Source organism: Echiichthys vipera (genome assembly GCF_963691815.1).
Source record: "Echiichthys vipera genome assembly, chromosome: 11".
NCBI classification, from domain to species: domain Eukaryota; kingdom Metazoa; phylum Chordata; class Actinopteri; order Perciformes; family Trachinidae; genus Echiichthys; species Echiichthys vipera.
The window spans coordinates 10,743,442-10,766,028 of NC_139836.1; the positions used below are offsets into that span (position 1 = coordinate 10,743,442).

Here is a 22,587-nt window from a genome sequence, read left to right on the forward strand (position 1 = left end):
TAAAATGTAAGTGAAGTAGAAGAAAGACAGCAGTGCATCCTACAAGAAACCACTTCATCAAGCCATTGACCGACATAAGCAAAAGTGTTAGTGTGGATTAAATGTTGAGTCAGTTCCTGCTCTACCAGTCTGCTTCCAAGTTTCCCTCCCAGTTCTTCTGAAAAGACGGATCAACTGACCTGCACCCTAAGGCTGTAGTGGTTAAAGAGGCCGTTGGAATTTCACAATATTGTTGTTTCTGAATGAGCTGTAAGCAGTGAGCACGCGTATTTGTGTTTTAGGAAAGATGAGAAATAATACAAAAAAAGAGAGACTTAAACACACGAGCAGGTCCTCCAATCACCACAGTGACTTTATTTAATATATAACAATGTATGTTAATGTATGTTAAAATGCCATTCAAGCCAAACAGTAAAGGGCACTGATTCGGCACTTGAAGATCAACTTACTAGTCATGGATTACTACTCAGCATGTGAAACCAATTTTAGTAATTCTTCTGTGGCTCTGGAGGAGCTTTGTCAAGTCTGAGAAAATACCCTTGGTGACATCATCAAGGTTATCTCAGCGTGTTTTCAATTTTTAGATCATAAACTTACGCCATGTTATAAACTGGGTGCCTGGAGTTTACAAAACGTTGGCATTTCCTACACAGGTGGTCAATAAAATCTGGTCTGCAATTGCAGAAAGGCTCAATAGCTGGCACACATGGGGGTGATTGATTCTTTTCACTGGGGTGTACGCAGTCTGCCTTGGGATATATTTTATACCAAAAAATAACAATATGTATGTTGGCTGCCATCCCTTCAAGTGTACCCAAAAAGTTCTGTCAGGCTGAGTTTACCCAAAGAGCACCTGAGCGAACACTATCCCTTTATTTCTAACACCGCCTGCTGTAGCCCTCCAACATCTCCAGTTACACTGCATGTGTCAAACCCCATAGCCAGAGACGTGACATCTCCTCATTTTACCCTCCTTGACTCATACTGGAAAGTCAAAATATCTCTTAAAATCTCTCTTAATTTCTCTCACATGTACCTTATCTTTATGGAAGTATGAGTCCTGAATCCTTTAAAGTCTTGTTTTGAACTTGTTCTATGTAGGCTACTAAGGTTGTAAAAATAATAATAATCAATACTAAAAATGAGTATCCGATTAGAAAGAGTTATGCGTTTTCTTTTTTCTTTGCACTGTGTAAGACAACTTTTTAAAAGTGTTGTTATTTATGTTGTTTATGTTGTTCCAATTTTTATTTTAAAAATTCTGCCTTTTTTGTTATTTTCTCCCCATGTTATCGAGTATTTGCTTGGATATCGTATCAACTTTGAAATTCTAGTATCGTGACAACCCTGGGGTACTAATGATGTATCTACATACTTTGGTGAGTGATGCTTCATCACTGCTGTACTCATGTTATGGGGGTGGGGCAGAGAGAGAGAGAGAGAGAGAGAGAGAGAGAGAGAGAGAGAGAGAGAGAGAGAGAGAGAGAGAGAGAGAGAGAGAGAGAGAGAGAGACTGACAGCAGGGGGAGGGGCATGTTGCCTCCGTGTATCACGTTGCTTTTGCGCTACAAAGTTCAGAGGGATCAAGTTGGAGACAAAGTGATAAGGCACTCACAGCCGCCTCTCTGAGTTTTGCTGTAAAGTTGCGAGGGTTTGCCTAAGTTAAGAGAAAGAGAGAAAACAGTTGAACAAAGGCCTCCAGCACAGAGTCGATGATAGCCTGAGTCAAACACTGTTCTGCTCCTTTTTTTGCTCAACATCCAAACGACCATGGAGTGGGGATTACCCTGTCGGACATCACCCTGGGGGAAGAAGTCCATGTTTTGGTTTTGCTCAGTTTTGTTTTACACAGCTGGAGGTAAGCACAGAAAATAACCATCACACTCATGACACTTCGCCATCCTTCCATCCACCCAGAGCTGTTTAACTGGCGCGTCAAAGTGTCCCACGGGCGTGTGTCCACTTGTTGGCGAGTCTCTTTGAGTGACAAACCAATTAAGTTAATTCGCTGATGGGGAACACTTTGTTTTCAGCACGCAAGGGGAGTATAGCCGGAGTAATCCTGTAGTCTACGTTTGGGCGGATAAAAGTAGACCACAAGTGGAAACGTAGACGGCAAGATCATCAATGGATTTCCAGTAGGAACTTAAACGCATCTGAAGGGTTGAAGGTCAGAATCAAACCTAATATAACCTGTTGCCTAACTTCAGCCTTAAACTTATGTTTTCTAGCTGTAGAGATGCTCTTTTTAAAAATAATAGCCCAGGTCATCTGTCACATGTCATGCACATATTGTCCGTTATTTTTTATTCTAAACGCATGTTGTGTCTGTAGAAAAATGTTGGAGTGAGCACAGTTTAAAACTTTCTTCGACTGCTGTTGTTGAGACAGCACATCTGGTGTGAAGCTGTTTTACAGCCCCACCCGTGGGATGTAGCGGAGTGTAAAATCCACTTTATACACACCCTTTATAACGCCACAAATTGGACACTTGGACAGGAATGTACACAACTTGGCAGACATGCATACAATTACGAGTGAAATATTGTGCGTCTGTGCAGGATGCGTTTGGTGGCCTATACATCCAGTCATTTCCCCCCTGACTTATTTTTTTTTTTCAACCACTGATTTCCGCGTTATCATGAGCTGTAATCAAATGCGGTGTTTTCAGGACTTGGCATTGCTTGAAGTGCAGGCAACTGACGCAGGAGGAGACCGGAGGAGCAGCTGTTGCCTCCGGGGCGCAGGGTGCTTCACTTCAAACGGCACGCTGAGCCTGCAGAGGTTATCAGTTTTCGGCTTTAGGATTTGGTCTGTTTAGATAAGCTTACGCGATAAGTCCGTCAAAGGCAACTAGTCATGTTTACTGAACTCTCAGGCGGACTCATCCTGGACACAATTCTGTTTATGTTGTTAAGATTTCAATTGTTTGCCGACATTAAGACAAGTAGATGTTGTGGCACCGTTTTTGAAGTGTGAAATATTTATGCAGACATATAAAACTGCAGGCTGCAATAAAAGACCTAAAATACTCTAGTCTAACTTTAGGACTGCATGGTGCCCTCCCTTCAGCCCTGTTAGTTTTGCTTTGTTTGGATGTTTCCTTCCTCTCAGCCTATGATGAAAACAGCTGTTTGTGCCAATGCCAGTAATGGGTTTCTCCTCCACAAAACATGACTTGAGATAAACAGCAATAAGCAGTGCACTCTTTTCCTCTCTGTCTAGATAAGCATTTAGCTCCCTCCCTATTGAAGACAATGGCACAGTCAAAAATGGTCAATAAGCTCCACAGGATGTGACTGCTCACTCTCTCTGTCTCAACTATGTTCTCCTCCTGTTGTGAGCTTGTTGATCCCCTACCCTAAATGAATAAATCATTATTAGGATGTATTGGTAAAAATGGCTTCCTGGGTGAATCTCAATCGTCGAGAACAGGCTTAGCTGGGGACACACAGTCATTGAGTGTGTTGGTGTGTATTTACAGTTTGTACATGAGTAAATTGAGTAATAAGAAGATGATAGAGGAAAGGGGACACCCCTAATCTTCTGTTATATTTCTGTATCACCCCCCTTTAAAAGGTCTGACAAACATGTGTTGCTGACATTTGGTGTCAGACGTTTGAGATGCAGCGGGTATGAGTAAAAGTAAAAATCCCCAAACACCAGTGGCCATACCTCTAGTACAGCCCAAGGATGCAGCATTGACTGTCACCGAAAGAGCCTTGACTCTGCGTATATTCACTGCAACAAAAACATCAACCTTGTGTGCCTTGGTCTGCAAAGAGCTAAGATATTTATATAGTTTCAAAATTACAAAAAGACCCTTTTACACTTTGTTGCAACAGTGACATGAAGAAATGATGTTGCAATCATGTTTCTTAAGCTGTCATTACACAACCTAATTACGTATGAAGTTAATTTAGAGGAAGAGGAAGGGTAAGGTTCAGACGGTGACTGAGTGGGTCCTTTATTTGAATAACACTTATACTGTATAAACAAGTTTATCACAAAGTAAAAGACAGCAAGTAACTGAAAGTAAATGTTATGGATCCCTGAGCACAGTGACCTGACTCTCTGACCCTTAACCATTTCCCTTTATGACTAGGCAGAGCCTGAAGTGCCACATTCTCACACTTCCTGTTGCTGAAAAGGTGTAATTATGTCAGGAGCTTTAACTGAAACTGTGTGTGTGTGTGTGTGTTTGTGTAGGGGCTAATCTGCGATCCTCCTGCTGGTTTCACTAACACCCTGTAATGGGCTGGATCATTTTACCATTATCCAGCCCATACCATCATTACCATTACAGTAGGTGTGAAAAGGGGTGGAGTTTTTAAGGTGTATTTGTGTGTGAGAGAACAGTGAAAGGATACCAGATTTACCAGTAGGTTATGTTCATTAGTGTGTTTTAGCACTCCTTCAATACAAAAGAAGAATACAATATACTTGTGCAGACAAGTAGTTAGTTAAACGTAAATGGTTAAATATTAAAGCACATTTGAAGACATGTTTAATTAATTCACACAGTCTATGCTGCTTATCTGAATGCAAGAAAGCTGTCAGAGGCAACATATCCTAAACAGGTGGCATTCAGCCTTAAAACAATGAAGGGCCTGTTTCTGGGCCCTGAGGGGCTATCAGGATTCTTAGAACAGAGATCAGAGAAGAAAACTTAGATCCATAATGGAGCCACAACACAGATGTCTGGTGTATACAAGTCTGTTCCAGACAGGACAAAGCTTGTTGTCAGTTTTTTTTTACCTGGTTGCAACCACATTGAGACAGCTCCGATAGTGCTGACACCATGGTAACACCAGCCAATCGGCACAGACTATGCTAAAAATGAATATATTCATTGCATCTAACTATTTTAGGAAGGTCTTGTGTTGTCAGTATGCCATACCTGAAATATATCTGATGGGTATAATAGTGATTTTAGTTGGCAACCTACTACTAATCATGTAGACACATTTTACAACAAAAACTCACATTCATTTGCCAGAAATCCATCTCCACCAGTGTAAAAAGGGCGAGTGAAACCAGGGACGGGTTGTCAAAAAGAAGGATGGAGGCAGGGTGGGTGTGAAACAGGAGAGGAGAAGGGCTTCCTTTTCTATTGTCCCACCATGCAGGCGGGAACAGCCTTGGGGGCAACAGTTTCACTTAAATCACCCTCCCTGGTCTTCCTATTGCTTTTCCTGGCACACAATGGCTGTTGCAGAGTTTAACTGCACACACAGGAACATGGCACGTACCTCGCACTCTGTGGCACATACACAGGACGCATACTGAATATACAAACATGCACAGCTAATCAAATGGCAAAGGTCGTTGTGTGGCCAGCTACTGTATTTCTTATCGAGCAGAGTGTAAACCATGTACTTCAAGCCGGCATTGCCATTTATACTCAAACAATTCATAGGCTTCTTCGTTTATGTTCTAGCTGACTCAAAAGTGTCTTGCATGTTGCATCTGCTGCCCCCTCTGGAAATTTGTGGCAGTGCAAAAAAAACAACCATTAGCTATTTCATGGTTGAATCAACAGTGAATGTCACAAAGCTGCTGCTCTGCTGCTCTCTATGGGTATCAACATGTTGCAGTCCAATCTGTGATGTAACATCATGTGTGTTGCCTTTGACGGCAGATGGAAGACACCTGCAATGACATCATCACTGATTGGGGTGTGGGTAGAGGTGCAACCTGTTTTAAATTATCAGCCCGTGAAGAGGTGTATAGCAGCAGCTGTAACCCTTCAAATTAAATCTTAAGAAGTAAAGAGCCAGAGAGGAGGAAGAGGAATGGGAGATATGTCCGCGTGCTGGGATGACTCAGGAAGTCCACTGGCACCCACCAGTCACCCACCAAACATGCACGGAAAAATCTCTAATCCATGGCGCAACTGCAATAACACATACTTGCATGCATACTTCAGTCACGGCAGTCCACCCCCACACACTTCACAAACGCAGCCTTCCTGTCTTCTTTGCAGCGCTAAGCATTCTTGTATGATAAACCACAATCTGTTACAGACAAGGAATTGTAGTGAGCTATTTAAGCACACAAAGCCAGACGATGACAAGAGTTGTACTGTTGTTTTACATGCTTGATATATGGGAGTCATTCATTATGGGTGCTGATGCTACACTGTGGCTGAGAAGTGTTGGGGCATTGTGTAGATTATGATGTGTCTGCATTGTTATTTTTTTTGTTGCAATGTTTAGAGAGTGGCTTCAGACTGCCTAGCCTCAGGATATGTTTGTTTTGTTATGTTATGTTATGTTATTGCTATGAAACAGTCGTTCAGAGGACGCATTAAAGAGATGTACTGGGACAGTCTGCTCCACTAAAGAAGTCAGAACAGGATGTGGTTTAGTGTGAGAGTGAGACTTTATGCAACATGTAAAGAAACATCACACACAGGTGTCTTTTTGGTTTTTCTGAATGTACATAACATGTATGAAATCACTGGGTAATGACACCACACAGCAATAGTTTAATTTGCAGAACTTGATCAGCCCAAAACACTAGACTCTATACTTTCCCTAGTTTGATGTCATATGAGATCCTGTATATATTGGCTAGTATCTCTCTCTGTAAATGTCTGAGAGAAACATGCAATTTAAGTCCCACAGGAGGTTAGTATATTTTCTTTAGCCAGCAGATCTTTCACCACAGTGCAAATATACAGAAGAGGAAACAAACTGCTGACCTAAAATACACAAAAACCAGGATGCATGTAGTGTGCAGAAATAGGACGTGGAAAATTGTCTGACTTCAGCCTTAAATCCATGGTAGTTGCTATAATTTGCACGGTGGTTATTTGTGTTATGACTCGTGGTATGCGGCAGTAACTTTATTCCACTCAATTGAAGCTACAAAATAATTTGAGTATAAATGTGATTTACAATTTGATTTGAATGTTAGGCTATCTTATGATATACCTTGACAGAATCTCCCGTATCCAAGCAAATGCAAGAAAGCTGTTCTTTTCTAAGGATCATCATGATGTACTGCATTAGCATAAATGTATCCTTATTACTAATACAATATGGATGTTGGCTTTATGTTTTAGTCCACTTTTCTTTCAGTTCTTCTGCTGGATGTTGTACCTTGGGAAAAACTAGTTGCCACTGCCATCAAAGCCAACATGTGACTTGTAACATATTGACTAAATATACTCACTTCTTTCCTCTTTTTCTTTGTCATCTTTAAGATATATAGGGGGTTTGTGTTCCCTGGGTTGAGTTTCTCAGGCACTTCCTGTAATTTCTACTGCATAACAATCCCACCTCCTTCACTATGATTGGCAGGTTTTATCCCTAAACACAGCCACAACTTTATCATCTCTAAGAAAGCCTTTGATTGGTTAAGGTTAAGCTTGTTTGTGATGGTACACAGCCAGGAAGGAAGGACTGTCTGAAATGTCTAACTCAAGGAACAGTTGTATGCATTGCTTTCATTCTTCCATGCTTGACTTTTCTTTCCAGGTAAAGGCGACATGTCCCATGCCCACTCCACACTGAGTGTTTCATCCCCCCACTTGTATTACACCTGTCCCGAGGGTGCAACTGCCAAACTGGTGTGTGTCCAGAGAGGTGCCGCCTTGCACCCTACTGATGTCTTGAGGCATAGCTGGCTTTTCACGCCCCACAGTGATCAGCACTGTACGGTACGCACGGGCCCACGCCATGCTATCATTGGCCATGGTAACCACAGCTTACCGCCAGGGTTGCAATTTGGATCTGTAGAGCATAGCTTCTGGGTGGTTCTGCAGAATGTGACCGTCGCTGACCAGGGTCGCTACTGCTGTATGGTCCTGGACATTCAGCGGGAACATAAACACCTCGTGCAGAGAACCCACAGCCACGTAATTCTCCAAATTACACCACGTAAGGACATCAAATGTATGCATGTATGGTGTGAATGGTGTAAACGTTTAGTAGTTAGTAGTTTAGTTCATGTTAAACTAGCAGGGGGCATTAACTTAGATCAACCATAGTGTTTTTTGCAAGTTGCTAAGTAGGACAAGGTCATTATGTTTTCCAGATTCTACCTAATGTGGTCTATCAGGGCTCATAAATGTCATATGCTGATGTTGCAATTAACAGAAACCCAAATAAATGGTATATTGCGTTATACAATATGTTAGAAAAAATGTATTCTCTCTTTCCAGGAAGAAATGGTTCTCAAGAGTGCACAATCAGGGATCCCACTCCATCTGGAGGTACACCACCTTATTCAAGCATTCATAGCAGATGAACGACTGGACAGTTATTCCATTTATTTAACTCACAGTCTCTCTGTTGCTTCCCCAGGCTCTGTGCCAGTGGCAGTGGCCATAGCAGCCTGCATCTTGGCTCTGCTTTCTCTGCCTCTTATTCTGGTGCTTGTGTATAAACAGAGGCAGAACGCCCAGTCGAGCAGACGTAAGTATTACTGATACACACACACACACTCGTCCATGTCTATTCTACAGCATGGGTCAAATATGAATGTCTCATGCTGGGCTCCCCACAGTGTTTTGTCTGACACATATTTCCTGTCCGTGCGGTGGATTAACTGTATTTTACACAGTAGGAAGCGCATTCACACTCTTTCTGTAGTGTTCCGCTCTGTTTCAATTCATTCACAATGGCCCATTTCCCGTTTCCTCTCTCCCAGGTGCACAAGAGCTGGTGAGGATGGACAGGTACGTTTTCCCACAGTCTGTCAGGCAGCTGGCTTCATAGGCCAGCTTTGAACACAGCTGCTCTTAAGAATAATAATACTGTGCACATGGATATTTCACACGTAATGGTCACAACATTTCTAACACAATAGGAAGATTAGACCCAAAACATGTTACAACTCTCTGTAACTTGTAACTGTTTGAAAAAGACCGATCAACAAAAAGCTTTAAATACTGAATAAATCATTTCATTCATTTTTAAACAAAGCCTTAATTTCTGTACAACAAAAAGGACCCTTTGCCCTTGCATTTACACTGTATGTTATGCCGCGTGCCACCGGAGTTTATTTTGTAGGAAATCGATTCAATTACTTTACGGCACCAAGGAAAGACAGTTTTATGGCTCACAAGAGCAAGACTGCCCATTTATAATTCCAAGTGTACGTACTAGGGCTGGTTATTGTTTAAAGAATTGTGATACCAGTACACAAAACCCATAAAATTGAAAGTGATACAGATACCAATAGAGTACTAGATGACCCCCCCCCTACTTCTTTCAATATCCTTTCTAACTAAGGGTCAGATATTCGGTACTGGCTAATTTCAGTCGCACCAGGCCGATAGTCTGCCATCAGTCACATTTGGGTCAATGGTGAGTGTCTATCATGCAACGATGTTTTTTCAGTCTAACATTGTTGAAAGAGAGCAGCTAATTGGTAGTGAAAGCCACGAGTAAGGGGACTGCTGCCCACCAGGTGTGTGTGTGTGTGATCAGAGGTCAAAGGAAAGGAAATGACGGTAAAACGCAGTAAAGACTGTCACATTTATCCCAAATGGTGATGAATGTTCAGGTCCAGCCCTAATACGTTGTAATAATTGATACACTCATCCACTTAAATCCATTTAAGTATTTTTAAATGCCTTTCAGGGCAAATATTGATATATGCGATTACTTTAATATATATTAAAAAATCTGTATTTTTTTAATGGTTTGACAGACCTAATTCTAAGTGCATTTAAGTATTAAAGCCCGGATTACTGCTAGAATAAAAAAGTGAAACAGAAAGCTTCTAAATGTCGTACAAGTAATTTAACAGGTTATTGTGTCATATTGGCAATGTTAAACTGATCAGTATGCTTCCCTTTTTGTGTGTGCACGTGTGTGTTTTCAGTGAGGCTCTTGGCCATGAGAACCCTGTGTTTCTTGGAGGATCGCCTCAGATTAAGACCCGTACTGTTTCTCAGATCATGACCAGGCAATCCTCAGAGACAGGACGCCACCTGTTGTCTGAGCCAGGAACCCCCCTTTCTCCTCCTACACATGGGGATGTGTTCTTCCCAATCGAAGGCAGGACACACACACACGCACGCACGCACACACACACACACACACAAACACACACACACACACCCCAACTCACGCACGCACGCACACACACACACTCACAGAACTATAAATCTTGCTAACAGGACAACAACTCATACTATAGGGAACACCATTTTTAGGCCAAGACAGATACATTGATACAGGATGGATGACGCATCTCTACTTCCTCCCACTGTACAAAAGTGAAGCCAAAATGTTCCAGATATGGGTGCTGCAATCTGCAATTTGCTGCAATTTGGGAACTTGAGTAGATAATAACCAAATGAGCAGCTGAACAAACATCAGAGTGATAAGGACTACCTAATTTATTTGATATGTACTTTTTAGTTTGGCCCATGGCCCATCCGCTTACATTGAGGGGGTGGGGTTTCCGACCTATACTGCAGCCAGCCCCCAGGGGATGATTGTGATGATTTAGCTTTAGTGTATGGATGGCACACAACAGCAATCTACTGAAAACGCTTATTAGATAATGTAACACATTCTCCACTTTTTTTTCGGCCATGCCCTTTACCCTGGCTGAAACCTCTCTCTGACCAGCACCATTTAACACAAAGAAAGCTGAGTATGAGTTACCTGACTTGTGTGCACTCTATCCGTCAGTAGGTCATGATTTGTTAACTATATTCTGAATGCCTACACCTTCACATTCTCGTTTGATACTCAAATGAGTAGTAACACGAAACTGTATTGCAAAAGGACAAAGTTCTGGAAATACCTATTTCAAAATGTGTAACCAGTATGGTAAAAGACTCTGATGCAATCAGATAACAACTAAGGCTTTGCATGCTTCTGCTGAAACATCCTGCGTGTGGTAGTCGTGTTTGCGGAAAAGATGCTCACATTCTTCCACAAAATTGCACACTCACAACAGCTGAGTTGAGTCTGATGTGACTAAAAAAAAAAATTCAGTGTAGGGAGTTTAATTTCTATCTCCCACACAACTGAAACCACCTCCTTATGCTGTCATCTTCTGAAATCTTCGCTTGCCTCCCTCACAAGTTTTTCTCCACCCATCAGCACTCCCATTTAAAACTAATGACCCCTTCAGCCGTTCCAACTCCACTGACAATAATACTGAAACATTAGTTACGGTGAAGGGGTTCAATCCTGAGTGTTTTTCTACCGATTCCCAGGGCACCTGTGCAGACATTCCAGGCATACTGAGGTGAATTGCCCTGTTTCCTGACGGCATGGTCTATGACGGTAGAGGGGAAAGTACGGACCCAGACTTACTGAAAATCTACCTCAACCATCACAATATTCCTATGACTGTGAACAGTTTACTGTGCAAAGATGATGACAAGTCTAAATAACACTTACTGGATCTCGTCCATTGACAATATACTGTATGCAAGTCCTGACAAGCATAATCATGGGGTAAACCCCCCCACACTAAGTGAGTCCTAATTTAGATGCTGCAGTTTTGCCCAAATAGAATACTGGTAATGATGAGTAATGTCACTTGTTAGAAAAACCTCTGTAATTTGAGATGCTACCAAGCATATTTCATCTATTGCCGATTTTCCACTCTATGGTACTACTCAACACGATTCTACTCAACACGCTGAGCCGATACCAGACGGTTAAAACACTGAAGAACTCACTGGTCAGAGAGAATTGTAACTAGCAAGACCTGGGACATCCTACACACACCGGCCTATTTTTAAATAGCCAAGTTACCATTGATATCGACCACAATTTTATTGTTCACTGAACACACATTTTTTTTAAAATGGTGAACCGCAAAATTAGTTACTCTATTTGTTGCTGATGAAACTGAAGTGTTGTATTGTAGATGATGTCATGGCAGTTTCACATGGCATTGCTATGGTGACCCTGCTGAGGGGAGGATCCACAGTGCAAAACCAAAAGAGAAAAGTACTGGTCAAAAGAAGTGAGTATATTTGAGTCAAGCAGAGCAGAACCATACCGTGGCAACACTCTCTTCTTCCCATAAGTTCAACACTTATTGATGAAACCATCAATAACCCCAGATATCCTTTACATTTGTAATAGTGGATTTTCCTGACAGAATACACAGCTTAGAGTCTTGTCTGAGGTTTCGTGTTACATGGACAAAAGCCACACTTCAGCTTCCTTGTTCATCTTTTTTAGCCCTCTGACCTTCAGCGGAGCGGAATTTAACTGGAAGCAGTTCCCTCTTTAAAGTGTCGCAACTCACACTTGAGGCCTCTAGTTCTGCTTTTAAAGTGTTTCTACAGATCTTATTCTGAGAAATATATCAGTTTCTCAGTGTGCTTGTACTGTTCTATTGAGTAGGAGGGTTTGGAAAAATAAATGCTGTTGTTGCATGTCTTTTGAAAAGATCTGTATGCATTTTGGGCAGGAAGTGTGAAGGTGTAAACCACTCTCATATCTAAATCCATACACGCGCCCGACCTGTTGCATGTCACACTCTATCACAGCTGTCAGTTCTGACACAACCCCCCCCCCCCCCCCCCCCCTTGGGTTAAATAACGAATTAAAACAAAATTAATCAGAAAAATGAACACTTGAACAAACATCAGAGTGATTACAATGACCTAAAGGACAGAAACTATTTTGGGGAAAAATTAATTTGATGTGTTCTGTCATACAATTTTTTCTATAGCTCATGGCCCATCCACTAACATGGGAGGGGTGGGGTTTACTACCTATATTGCAGCCAGCCACCAGGGGGGTTTCGAGATGTTTTTGCTTCACTTCTAGCAGCTGTCATGTCATCCATCCTAATATACAGGTAATGGTCTAAACAGCATGATACATGTAGATTACCTGCTAACTTGCAATGTTTTTTTTAAATTTCAGACACCATTCCTGAGTCTCCAGATTTCATGCAGGTTTAAAGTGGGTATCTAACTGCTGACCTGGAAACAGTGCTGCAACGCTCTCCCTCTTCTTTCTGCCTCCAGAGTAATGTTAACCTTATCAGCTGTCTCACAATAACCTGTGCTGGGATTGTCGTCTGTACAGTGTCTGGACCAAAGGAGGGACCGGACTGCGATTTTTTAATTCAAAAACTATTTCCACCTACAACAACAGCTGGAGGCCAAAAGCAAACTTTTGCTTGTGTTGTGGTTTGGGGCCTGGGTTAGACAATGACTTGTGGACCAACAGGTGCCCACTGCTTGAGAAGAATCCAGAGTGTTGAGGGGGGGGTCCCGCCATGTGCAAGGGTGGCATGTAAAGAGTGATACAACAGTTTCTGTTGTCCCAAGGGCTGCTCTCACACACAGAATCTGTTTGGTGCAGTTCAAACCAACTGTGGTGTATTTACTTGGTTTGGTTAATTTAGGCTGGTGTGCAATTCAAAACCCTGGTGCGGACCGAAGAAATGGATTCATGTGGTTCGTTTGCGGTGTGAACGCAGAGCAGACCAAACACAGGATCATGCCAAAGAAAATGTATGATAACGATTTCAAAACCGTAACTGTTAAATTGACACAATCCATTTGCTGATAGTTGGAATCATCAAGAAAAATAAAATCACGCATATGACATTGACATTGATATTGGTAACCATGGTATGATATACACGTCAGCATGCGATTGCAGAGATATTACATACTTCAAAAGGTGAAAAAAGGTTTAAACAGAAGCGCGCTGCTTGCATCCTACATAGCAACAAGCTGTGATAAGAATTATTTATCGGATGACCATCACCAAAACTGTCCAGTGAATAACTTATCCGTCGGCCCATGTGACATCCTGTTAACACGTCTTACTCCAACCCTAATTGTTAAAAATCAGTGAGAACACAAACTGGACTGGAATTAAAAGGCAGCAATGTATATACTGTATATTTTTTAACTGAACCACATGTGTGAAAGCAACAATCCCTGTCACCATGTAAAGTGCTCAAATAGCTTAATTCCAAAGGAGGCTCAATTGTCAGAGAAGTATATTTACATATATATTATATATATCAATATTCTTGTACGTAAGTTGAGAGTTATTTTTTTAAATGGCATTACACTGTTCCTCTGTATCATTTCCACTTTGCCTCAGCTTGTTTTTTCTTCCCCCTTTGCTACCTCAGTTACTGTCGGCTCTGCTGCTCTAAATACTCTTCCTACTTCCTGTATTCTCAGAAACGCAGCACTTTTCAGTGGCCTTAATATATAATCATAAAGTGAAAGTTTTTAGAAAAAAAAGCAGTTGTTTATTTTTTATGGTTATTCATACTCATGTACAGTTGAAAAGGCTCAATTAGTAGGGTTTTCCTAAAAAAAACAAATATATGACCTACTGTGTGCGGCGGTGTTGTTGATTAAGTAAGGGGCCAACTATGAATATTGTGTTTACAAACTGCAACCAACGAACCCTACGCCTTTAAATAATTATGAATAAATGTTAATAAATGTTAATGTTTATTGATTTTCTCTTGAATGTATCATGTAACAGTAACCTGACTATCGCCAGATAAATTTCGTTCCACCCTGTTTCCGCCTTGAATCCACCTAGCTTCACTCAACCATCTGCGATCTGATTTCAGATGGTCGAGCCAATCCGGACCGCTGGGCAGGGTTTTTATAGATGTGACGTAGCGGAGAAGCGACTGTTGTGATTCAGACAACAATGGCGGCTCGCATTGAGGAAGCTGCTATTTCATCTGTGTTGTCCAATCTAGAGAATATGTCTTATTTCAAAGAACACCAGAGTTGGTGGAAACGATGTTATCGCCCTTCTCCCGACCGGGTTTGGCTTTTCCCTGCGTCGCTCTCATCAGCGTCACGGGTTGGTTTCGATGTGAGTGGTTGAAGTAGCACATCAATAAAGATGACGGACAAGTGGTTTATCTAATCATATGCAAGGATTTTTGATGAGGCCCAGCCTCCTGAAATCCCCAGTTGAGCGATCCCAGATGGATGAGAGAAGCAAGACGGAACGAAATTCATCTGGCGAGAGTCAGGTTATCCTAACAGATTCTCAATTAAAGTAACAGCATCATGAAACAGTTCAGTCAATGCCATTTCAACACTGTTTTCAGTCTTTTTTGTTCTGTTTTCACGTGTCTTGATTTTATAGGATGTATATATAAGTGTACAGTCATATTTTTTGGTGCGTGCAAAGGGATGTGAATAAGTAAATACTATTTAGCACATGTGTGGAGGAATGGTATTGAAATGTTAAATCATGTCAAAGGTAGACTGAGAGAAAATGAGACGGGATTGCAAACAGTTGTGATTTGAAATATTACTTGGCTGTGTGTTATTGTGAGAAACCACTAGTCGGGTTTTTTTATGTTGAGGTAAAATGTGTACGGCAGGTGTTCAGCGGAAATCATCTCCAAATGATGCGTAGCAGGTTTAAAGGACAGGGTATTTTGTTTGTAAATATTATTTTCTTTATTAAGATTTGAATAATTTGATAAGGTCTTATGTAAGTATTTGTGTTTTCAATCGTGCCTGTGTAAGTGTGTGTGTGTGTCTGTGTCTGACTTTGTGAGTGTGTTTCTGTGTTTTCATATCTTAGGGGGGCAGTTTCAAAAATAACTTTGTGTTCTGTGTGTGTGTGTGTGTGTGTGTGTGTGTGTGTGTGTGTGTGTGTGCGTGCATCCTTGCATGCAATTCTACATCTGTATGTATGTGACTGTGTGTTTTATACTGTAAAAAGCTTGTATTAGTCACAGACATGAAGCAGTGCTGCAAAAGTGTGTTTGTTCTGTATATTGCATTTAAATTGTCTTGGTTGTAGCTTGTATAATAAAGCAGAGCTCTTAAATCTTAAAGCCATGTGTCTAGTCTTTGAAATCAGTGTTCCTTTCTACTGGCAGGTCTCCCAAACTATCACTACACAAGGACAAGCCGCGCTTGCTGCCTAGGGAGCCATTACAGATGGAACAAGGTTGTTCCACTTGTGTGCCTCTAAGATGGTGCACACCAGAGGGAGACTGGCATTGAGGGGGGAAAATGATAAAACAATCTTAGTATCTTGTCTTAGGAGAGGAGACGGAGCGCTACATGGAAGGAGGGGATACCTGTTGCTGTCAATTTCCTCCTTTTTCTAGAGGCTTAAATAAGTTAATTACATCTTGCATCAACATGAGCTGCATTATCATCGGCTTGCACCACCCATATCTCACTGTGACCTAAAAAAAGGGCATACACAGTACAATAACTGACTGTCACATGACATGCGTGCACATGTGACACATGCAGTACATAACTCCTAATGTGTGCACATATACACATCTTAAGTTTTACAGACAACAGGAAAAGCACCATCATCTTCCTGTTTTATGTCTCGTGGCTTTCCTGTTTACAAACGAAGGTGTTTCCTGTACCTTCACAGCTGATCAGCTCGTACAGAAGATCAACCAACCACTGTATTTCATTTACTGTGTCGCCTATGTTTAATAACTGAATTATACCGTACTTTTAGGCAGGAAGACACAGAGGTGGTAAACAGATACCCAGAATCCCCAGAATATGCACATCTTTCAGGTATAATTGTAGCGCAATGACTGACCAAAAGAGAGATCTTTAAGATGCATTGGGTACTTCATGAAACTGCATAAAGAATGGTATTTAAAGATACAGTATTTTTCATCACAATATGAAGCAATGACATAAATCTCTCCTCAGTGGTTGAGAATAGTTTTTAGGACTTAATACTGGACTAAAAAGGGCATTACTAATTTATCTGGTATATTGTGATATATTTTGCAGTGTTGTACTTGTTGCCACTGCTCTTCTTCGTATCTTACCGACAGAGGTGGCGTGCCATCATCTTCTACAGTGACAGTGAGTCGGTACTCTTGCTGGCGCTCTCGGTCAGGAGGGGCTGGCCGTGTCACCATCTCTCCGGTCACACGGTCCATGCGGAAGGTCAGGTCCTGGTTTCCAGCAGTGATGTAGTAAAACAGCATGGCGTTGGGACCGATATCTTGGTCGGTAGCTATCACACGGAGGACTGATGTACCTCCTCCAACATTCTACAATTTACATCATAAAATAAACCTCATTATTGATTTCCTACCATAGAAAAAGCACAAACCTGTGACAAGACAGTTAAATACTATTGGACTATTGTGCAAACTGAACATTACCAATTATAACAGAGCTTATGACGTTGTTCATCTGTTTAAGAACTAGATACAAAAAAATGTTAGAAACATGCACATTCATTTGTAAATCACATGTGGATAAAATGAATCATGCAATATGGGATTTGTGTACCTCACTTATACTGACGTTGTAGCCCCTCTGGCTTTCAATAACAGGTGGGTTGTCATTGACGTCCAGGATGTTGATGGTCAGGGAGTGGTCTGTGTGTCTGGGAGGTGAGCCATTGTCAATAGCACGCACCTGTAACATACACATGCACTGGTGTATACTAAAATGTAATTCTGACCATACATTTTGACAAATGGCACAGAAACACATCCAGGACAAAGAGCTTGAGTATTCTTCTGTACTTCTACATTCAGTCTTGGTTCTTCTGGTGTTTGGAGGCAACATGCATTGAGCTTTCTTTTAAATGAAAATATTGACTGAATTACAATGAATAATATTTTGATATGATCAAATCAAAACCTAAAAATGGTTACATACTCACATTACACATTAATGTGTGTTTTATTTATTTTTGCTGTGTAGAGTTTTGACCTTTTTTTTCTCTCTTTCCTTTCTCTCTTTACTGTTCTAATCTCTTAGTTTCATAACACCCCTTCTAGGAACTGGTGTTTCATACTAGCATCTGCTATAAACACTATGATACTTGATTTGATTTTGATTTAGATTTCCGTTTTCAGTCTCTCTATGTATATTGGTAATAAACCATATATAAATATATAATACCATGGTGTCAAAGAAAGTCTGTTTTTTTTACACGAAACAAAGTGTGAAACTGCATCTGTTTTTTCTTGTGCTGAGGTTAGACAGTGAGTCAACATTGTGGCCTAAGTGTAAAATGTGTATATGGCCATATAGATATGGGGTAAAAGTAGATAGTACATAACTACATGTGGATTGCTGCCTGACCTTCAGTAGGTAGCGGTCTACTGACTCTCTGTCCAGAGGAGCATTGACAAAAACCTCTCCATAGGTGTGGTTCACTGTCTTGATCTTGAACACATCCTCCATGTTGCCTGCCACCAAAGTGAAATTGACCTAAGAGAGGGAGAGTAATGAGTTAGAATCAGGCAAAGAAAAAGAGGGAGAGGATAGAAAGACAGTGAAATAATGAAGAGCTTTGGTTCAGTCAGTTATCTATAATGTACAAATAGTTTAATGGTTGCATTTGGCTGTGCAGGTTATAAATCACAAGTAATCCAACCATCAATATTTGTTCTGAAATGTGTGTGAGTAAAATTCCTTGACCAAAATAAAAATGTAATATTAAATAGCCGATTCTGATCCTGATAACCTCATCTGATTCACCATCATGTTCTTGACAACAACTGTGAAATTAAGCAAAAGTTTCACTGGAGGAACATTATTTTTTTCTGAGCTGTAGAGTAATTTTGTCTAATTTTGTAAAGCAGCGAAGAAGATTTCCTGTCAAATTAAAGCTAATGTGTGTTGTTAAAGCCTGTCTTCTTGGTGATGGGCTTTAGTAATTGCATTTACTCCCATATTGATAGTCAATCGAATTATGTTTAAGTACCACAGCTAAGATCACAAGAGATAAATGTTTTTTCCATATTTATTCCTTATTCTCACCAATCCATTTAATCCAGCATCTTTGTCCCTTCCAAGCACCACTGCCACTTTTTTCCCCATGGCTGTGTTTTCTAGGATGTCCACTGAAGTATCAGATGTGATGTCAAACTCTGGATGGTTGTCATTCTCATCCAGAATGGTGATTGAAACCTGTCAAGAAGTAAGATTAAATATAGGCTCCATAACTTGCCAATGATGGTTTAATACTTACCTTTGTGATTAATCAAATAATCGGCCTACAAATACAAGATGTTGCGGATGAATAAAATTTCATGTTGCCTTTCATACTGTAAACAAAGAACAAGTCTTACCTTCTGCACTTCCAATGAGAGAAGCAATGAATAAAAGAGTAATGCCATTAAGTTTCTATAACAGAATAGACAAATGCTGCAATAAATTGAATGTTACACATGAAAAGAAGGGAGATAAAATAACACAATTTAGAATTAAGCGTACCACAGTGGAGTCCTTTTTAGGTCCTCCATCATCAGCTACAACAGTCAAGGTGTACATATCCCCCTTCTCTCTGTCCAGCCGGCCTGTCACTGTGATACGGCCCTGAAACATCAGCATATAACTCTGCTCCATAAAGATTCCATACAAGATATAAATCATCTAACAGGGGGCAAGAACAGAGACCAACAAGTATTATAAAAAATAAATAAATAAAGAATCCCCAATTCTCATCTAGCAAAGGAATCAAATGACTTCAAAGTAAACAAGCTCTTTGATGAGCTTACAATCACTTGGCAACAAGCTAGAAAGAGGTGTCAGGGAATCACGCTACGGTTAATGGATGAAGCATATATGACAGAAGGTGGGTGTAGTCTTTGACGTATACAAAAAAGAGAGGCATGTACATTATGCTCATATCATCGGTGACCTTTCTTCCGCTGCTCCCCCACTCACCGTGACACTGTCTATCTTGAAGAGGGCCAGAGCAGCGGGTGACGTATCAGGGTCGAAGCGGTAAGTCAACTGATTCAAGTTGTCAGCTGACTGGGCCTGCACCTGGACCACCTCTGTCCCTGTGGCGATGTTCTCACGAAGCGAAGCCTCATAACCGGCGGAGAAGAAGGCCACGGCCTCATCCAGCTCATTAAGTAATGTGACATAGACGGTGCAGAAGCCTTGGTGGAAAGGTGGCGCCTGGTCAGTGGCCGAGACGTTCATCAGATACGTGGTCTTGGTCTCATAGTCCAGGTAGTCCACAGTGGTTACCAGGCCAGTGCTCACATCCACTTCAAATTTGCGGTCGGAGCCAGACACGAGGGTGTAAGCAACGGCTCCACCATCACCTAAGAAGGAAGAAGGAAAAGCTTACAATAACCTTAAAAACGTGCAATTAGTTTCTAAGACAATTCACTTTAAAATCTTGTAAAATTGTTAAAACATGCATTACATGTTACACATTGCATACATTCCTCCATTGTGTGTTTTTATTTCAGTTTCAGGTCTGCTCTAATGTTTTGGAAAATCTACGTCATAGCACCAGATGTGTCATAAGGTGTCTAAGAACACTTAAAAACATGGGAAGTGAATAGAGGAAGTCTATACTGCGGAGCAGAAGTAAAGGTTTAAATGCCAGCTACAGTGAATTCCATTTTTGTGTGTTCCCTGTGTGACATAACAAGGTAAAAACAATGTGGTTAAGAGCTTTGATATTCCCCTTTGGAGTGGCACCCACTAGTGTCAGGGTTAGTGTCCTGCAAAAAACAGACTTGTTCTATTGCCTGCAGAGCAGAGGTTTAAAGCCACAGTCGGTGAAATGTCTCTTTCTGTTTTATGGTTTGAGCACACAACTAATACTAAATATGATACTAAACAACAAGCACTGTCATCAAAGTCCATTCTCTCTGCTCCCCTCTTTTGATTGATCAGAGACTGGACTCACCAGTGTCAGGGTCAGTGGCACGGACCACAATCACTGAGGTGCCAATGCCAGCGGTCTCCCTAAGGCCCAGACGGTTGTATTGTTGCTGGGTAAACGCTGGCACCTCGTCGTTGGCATCATCCACATATATGATCACCTACAGGGGAAGACATTTGGCGAACATCCTCAATATTTATGCGGTATATATCTTTGGGAAAGGGGCTTGGTCATTTTATCATTTAGGTAATGAGACCATATCTGAGTCCCACTAAGCTGGATCCTCTGAAATCCATTTCTAAACTAAATATAATGCAATGACAAGGACTATCCATTTTAAATAGCTAGCGATGTTTTTCTTTCAAATTTATACATCTTCATTTTCTATAATAAAAAGAACAAACATCTTCTACAGAATTACGCTGCACATTTAGCATGAAGCACTAGAATGAGACTTGAATGTTACAGCATCTTCTTTATCCCCCTCAAGCTACCCTCCTCTTCCTCACCCTCACAGAGCTCCTCATGCTGCCCTCGTCACTGTTGTAGGCCTCCACTTCCAACACATGGGAGCTACTGGTCTCTCTGTCCAGTGCCCTGAATCCTCTTGTCACCAGCCCGGTCTGTCTGTCTATGCTGAACAGATTGTTGCTGTTTCCTGCATTCATTCACAAACACAAGTAAACACACAGGCAGAGAGAGAGAGAGAGAGAGAGAGAGAGAGAGAGAGAGAGAGAGAGAGAGAGAGAGAGAGAGAGAGAGAGAGAGAGAGGACAAATAAACATTTTTTAGCAAAAACATTGAATCTAATCTCTGGGTTTAGAGGAAATTGGCCAAATCTGCCAAATGGGTGAAATACAGTAATTTTAGATGCTTCCAATGCAAATTAGCTTACTTAAATAACCTGTCATCACTGTGTCAAGATATGCCTCATTACTGCTTCAAGACAAGAGGAATTATCATGACTGCCCATTGATAGAACATTGCCACAAGCTTGAAGCACTAAATTGCTGGAATTTTTTTCTTGGAGATCCATTTTGGACTAGATTAATTATGCTACCAAAATAAATGTAGTGATTTAATCTAGTGCATGTTGGGGGTCTTTGTTAGTGCATTTGTTTGTGAGCTATGTAAGAGCAGCACTTACCAGTGAGGATCCTGTACAGGACTCGGCCATTCTCCCCTTGGTCTGCATCTGTAGCTTGAACCTATATAGACAAACACAAGCAGTAAGTCTGTACTCCAAACACCAAACTCAACCAAATCCACAATATGTAAACAAAAACTCATCTGTCTACTTAACGAGGTACCGCAATGGCATGACGCTCCCTTTACAACTGGTACTATTACAAAGTTCTCCATTTTTCAGTTGAACAATGGAGATTGCAAAAATATGCATATCATAATGATAGAATTGAGTAGTTGGATTTGGTAACTTGTGCGTGTGTTGCCCAGTTCACTGAGCTCCATAGAGCATTTTTTCCCCATAAACACAGGATAGGCAGGGCATTTCACACAAATGTTTACTGATTCAATTGTTTCTACAAACAGACGGACAAATCTGTATTTCTTCTCATTCACCACACATCCACTGGTGCCCAGTGTCTTGTTGCCACAACAACCCCAACATAGCTTGGCAGTAAGTCTGTAATAGCAGAACTCTCTCTCTCTCTCTCTCTCTCTCTCTCTCTCTCTCTCTCCCCCTCTCTCTCTCTCTCTGTCGCAGGCAGGGCTAGAAGCAGCCAAAACCCCAAACCCAGCGCAGACAGCATGGCTCCACAGAGTACACAGATAAATAGTGTAGCATGCTGGGCTGCTGGTGAATGGGCCGTGTCATAAGACTGACTTCTGAATCCAGAGAGGCACAGAGCCGCTGGCACCGGATGAGACTGACTTCATGTCACACCCCGCTCCTCTGGGGAGGTGTCAAACCCTGTGGACATGCCCACAAAGTGCATATTCAATTGCACACAGAGACACACACTCAAGACACTCA

General features: G+C 41.3%; 2 protein-coding genes across 2 annotated transcripts in view; one reads left to right on the plus strand and one right to left on the minus strand.

Moving 5' to 3' along the window:
• The window catches only part of cdh23 (cadherin-related 23), a gene marked incomplete at both ends in the record, with an annotated part of 172,866 nt that overhangs the window by 20,780 nt on the left and 129,499 nt on the right, over positions 1-22,587 (minus strand). Inside the window, 9 exons of the mRNA XM_083923263.1 lie at positions 16,765-16,992; positions 17,237-17,365; positions 18,041-18,169; positions 18,722-18,871; positions 19,178-19,279; positions 19,631-20,019; positions 20,616-20,751; positions 21,101-21,249; positions 21,739-21,799. Of these exons, the coding sequence (XP_083779389.1) occupies positions 16,765-16,992; positions 17,237-17,365; positions 18,041-18,169; positions 18,722-18,871; positions 19,178-19,279; positions 19,631-20,019; positions 20,616-20,751; positions 21,101-21,249; positions 21,739-21,799 (1,473 nt within the window). The remainder of the gene's footprint in view (positions 1-16,764; positions 16,993-17,236; positions 17,366-18,040; positions 18,170-18,721; positions 18,872-19,177; positions 19,280-19,630; positions 20,020-20,615; positions 20,752-21,100; positions 21,250-21,738; positions 21,800-22,587) is intronic.
• Positions 1,596-15,780, plus strand: vsir (V-set immunoregulatory receptor). The gene is made up of 7 exons (XM_083923264.1): positions 1,596-1,858; positions 7,485-7,886; positions 8,171-8,221; positions 8,313-8,423; positions 8,659-8,686; positions 9,838-10,013; positions 12,864-15,780. Exons 1-7 carry the CDS (start codon positions 1,771-1,773, stop codon positions 12,899-12,901), a joined length of 894 nt encoding a protein of 297 aa, XP_083779390.1. The 5' UTR covers positions 1,596-1,770; the 3' UTR covers positions 12,902-15,780.